This window comes from Oratosquilla oratoria, chromosome 25 (genome assembly GCF_046742065.1).
Source record: "Oratosquilla oratoria isolate Oo_2021 chromosome 25, ASM4674206v1, whole genome shotgun sequence".
NCBI classification, from domain to species: domain Eukaryota; kingdom Metazoa; phylum Arthropoda; class Malacostraca; order Stomatopoda; family Squillidae; genus Oratosquilla; species Oratosquilla oratoria.
The window spans coordinates 5,776,736-5,779,235 of NC_134801.1; the positions used below are offsets into that span (position 1 = coordinate 5,776,736).

The 2,500-nt window shown below is 42.3% G+C and overlaps 1 protein-coding gene across 1 annotated transcript; it reads left to right on the forward strand.

Annotated features, from left to right (window-relative positions):
- The first annotated feature begins 1,009 nt into the window (after nucleotides 1–1,009).
- Nucleotides 1,010–2,407, forward strand: LOC143038994 (uncharacterized). The gene has a single exon (XM_076208838.1). The coding sequence runs from the start codon at nucleotides 1,010–1,012 to the stop codon at nucleotides 2,405–2,407; it is 1,398 nt and encodes a 465-aa protein (XP_076064953.1).
- Nucleotides 2,408–2,500: the final 93 nt, after the last annotated feature.

A 2,500-nucleotide genomic window follows, 5' to 3' on the forward strand; every position in this document is an offset into this window, starting at 1 on the left:
GTTTCGTCGATTTTGTTAAAACCCTTCAAGTGCTCAGTCGGCGTGGCAATCTGCGGACACCTCCCTGTAAACCCTCCGAGGGTGCAAGTCCTCCGAGGGTGCAGGTCCTCCGAAGTTGTAAGCCCTTCGAGGCTGCAAGTCCTCCGAGGTCGTAAGTCCCACGAGGGTGCAAGTCCTCTGAAGTTGCAAGTCCTCAGCGAGGGTGCAAGTCCTCAGCGAGGGTGCAAGTCCTCTGAAGTTGCAAGCCCCTCGGGGAGTTCGGGGAAGCAGACTTCGAGGACCCGAGTCAACGAGCCAAGCGATTATCATCGCTACAAAGGACCTTCGTGACCGACACTTCTCCTTGCAGTGACGGTAGGCTGCGAGGACCCAGGTCCTGGAAAGTCTCTACCTCCGGGTCAAGAAATAAAAAACCAATACCAAATGACAAAATTCAAAAAGACAAAAAAAAATAATAATAATAATAATAAAAAATAATAATAATAATAATAATAATAATAATAATAATATATAATAATAAAAAGAATAAATAGAAAAATAAATAGATAAATAGATAAAAGAAGAAGAATATTTCAAGAAGATCTTCTGAGCCGAGACCCGGAGCCCGAAATGTCTCAGAAAAAAGGGCCACAGTTCAAGGATCTGACCATCGCTGGAGAGAGAGAGAGAGAGAGAGAGAGAGAGAGAGAGAGAGAGAGAGAGAGAGAGAGAGAGAGAGAGAGAGAGAGAGAGAGAGAGAGAGAGAGAAAACGAAACGAAACAAAATGAAATGAAATGTAATGAAATGAAACAATAAGACAAAATGTAATCTAATATAATATAAAAGATAAGTCTCCGCGGTCCAGAGTGGTTTCGTCGATTTTGAGGTGAAGACGGTAAAAATTCTGGACAACGTATCGTTATTCCGCCAATATACGTTGGGGGCCCAAGATACATGAAACAGCGTCAATAGGACGCACTCGCGTTCGTCACTAACTATGGTTCTCCTGACTTTTTCATAACTTTTACCATGAATCCTGCCTGGGAAGAACTGAGCGAAGTCGCGCAACAGACGGGTTCCCATGCTACTTTGAAAAATAGGGGCGATAGACCTGATTTAGTCAGCAGAATCTTCAAGTTGAAAGTCGACGAACTCATGGATGATTTGACCAACAAGAACATTTTTGGACGCGTAAAAGCTCACCTTTACAGCATCGAATGGCAGAAAAGAGGTCTCCCTCACGTTCACATTCTTTTGTGGATGGAACATCGTGTTGACGCAGAATTAGTGGGGAGAATCATCTCAGCCGAAATACCAGACAAAGAAAAAGAGCCAAGGTTATTCGAAACTGTTACAACATGCATGATCCATGGTCCTTGCAAGGGTTTCGACGAGTCCCAAGCATGTTGTCAAGGAAAATCAGTAAACGGGAAGGATTTCTGTGTAAAAGGCTTCCCTAAACTTTGCAGGGACAATCTTCTCTTTGGAAACAACGGGTACCCTCTTTACAAAAGAAGAGCCGTAGGGGAAGGCGGACATTCTTTTACCAAGAAAGTTAAAGGAGAGGAAGCAACAATAGATAATTCGTGGGTTGTTCCTTATAATCCGTATCTGTGCCTTAAATATAACGCTCACATCAACGTTGAATGTTCAAATTCCATCAAAACTATCGCATACGTTACCAAGTACGTTAACAAAGGTTGCGACCGTATTCTGTTCACAAAATCAGGAGAAAACGATCAAATCGTCAACGAGGTCAAAAACTACCAAGAGGCGCGTTACGTTAACGCGAATGAAGCTACTTGGAAGATATTCAAGTTCCCTATACAAAAGTCACCCTCCTGTCGTTTCACTAGATTTACACTAGATACCCAACTAACGTACTTTTTCAAATTATGTTCCCAAAACGAATTTGCTGCCAGTCTCTTTTACCATGAAGTACCAAACTTTTTCTTCTACGAAAAGAATAAGGGAAAATGGACGGAACGAAAGACCAGAACTTCTTATGGAAGGATCCGGGCTGTAACAAGTAAAATTGTTGAACTCTTCTATATGCGTCTTCTTCTAACACATAAAAGAGGTCCTACATCTTTTACAGACCTTAGAACAGGTCAAGGGGTAACACATCCAACCTTTCGGGAAGCCGTAAAAGCTATGGGTCTCTTAAACGATGAAGAAACGAGGAAACAGGCAATCATGGAGATCATTCATCACACAAACGACAGAAAACAGCTAAGATCAACGTATGCGAGTATGCTGGTGTTTTCTGGCCTAGAGGATCAGTCAAATATCTGGGAAGAAACTAAAGATCTGTTTGCGAGTGATTTCCTCTATTTCAGAGGATTAACAGAGTACAATGACGAAATTTACCTGGACGCCTTAGACGATATACAAGAAAACGGTTTTACTGTGGAGGTGGGAGAATAGTTCAATACGGTTTACCGCCTTCAAGAGACGGAGAAAAGACAACAAATGTCATCCGCAGAGAGAAATCGTACAACAAAGTTAGGCTAGCAGAAG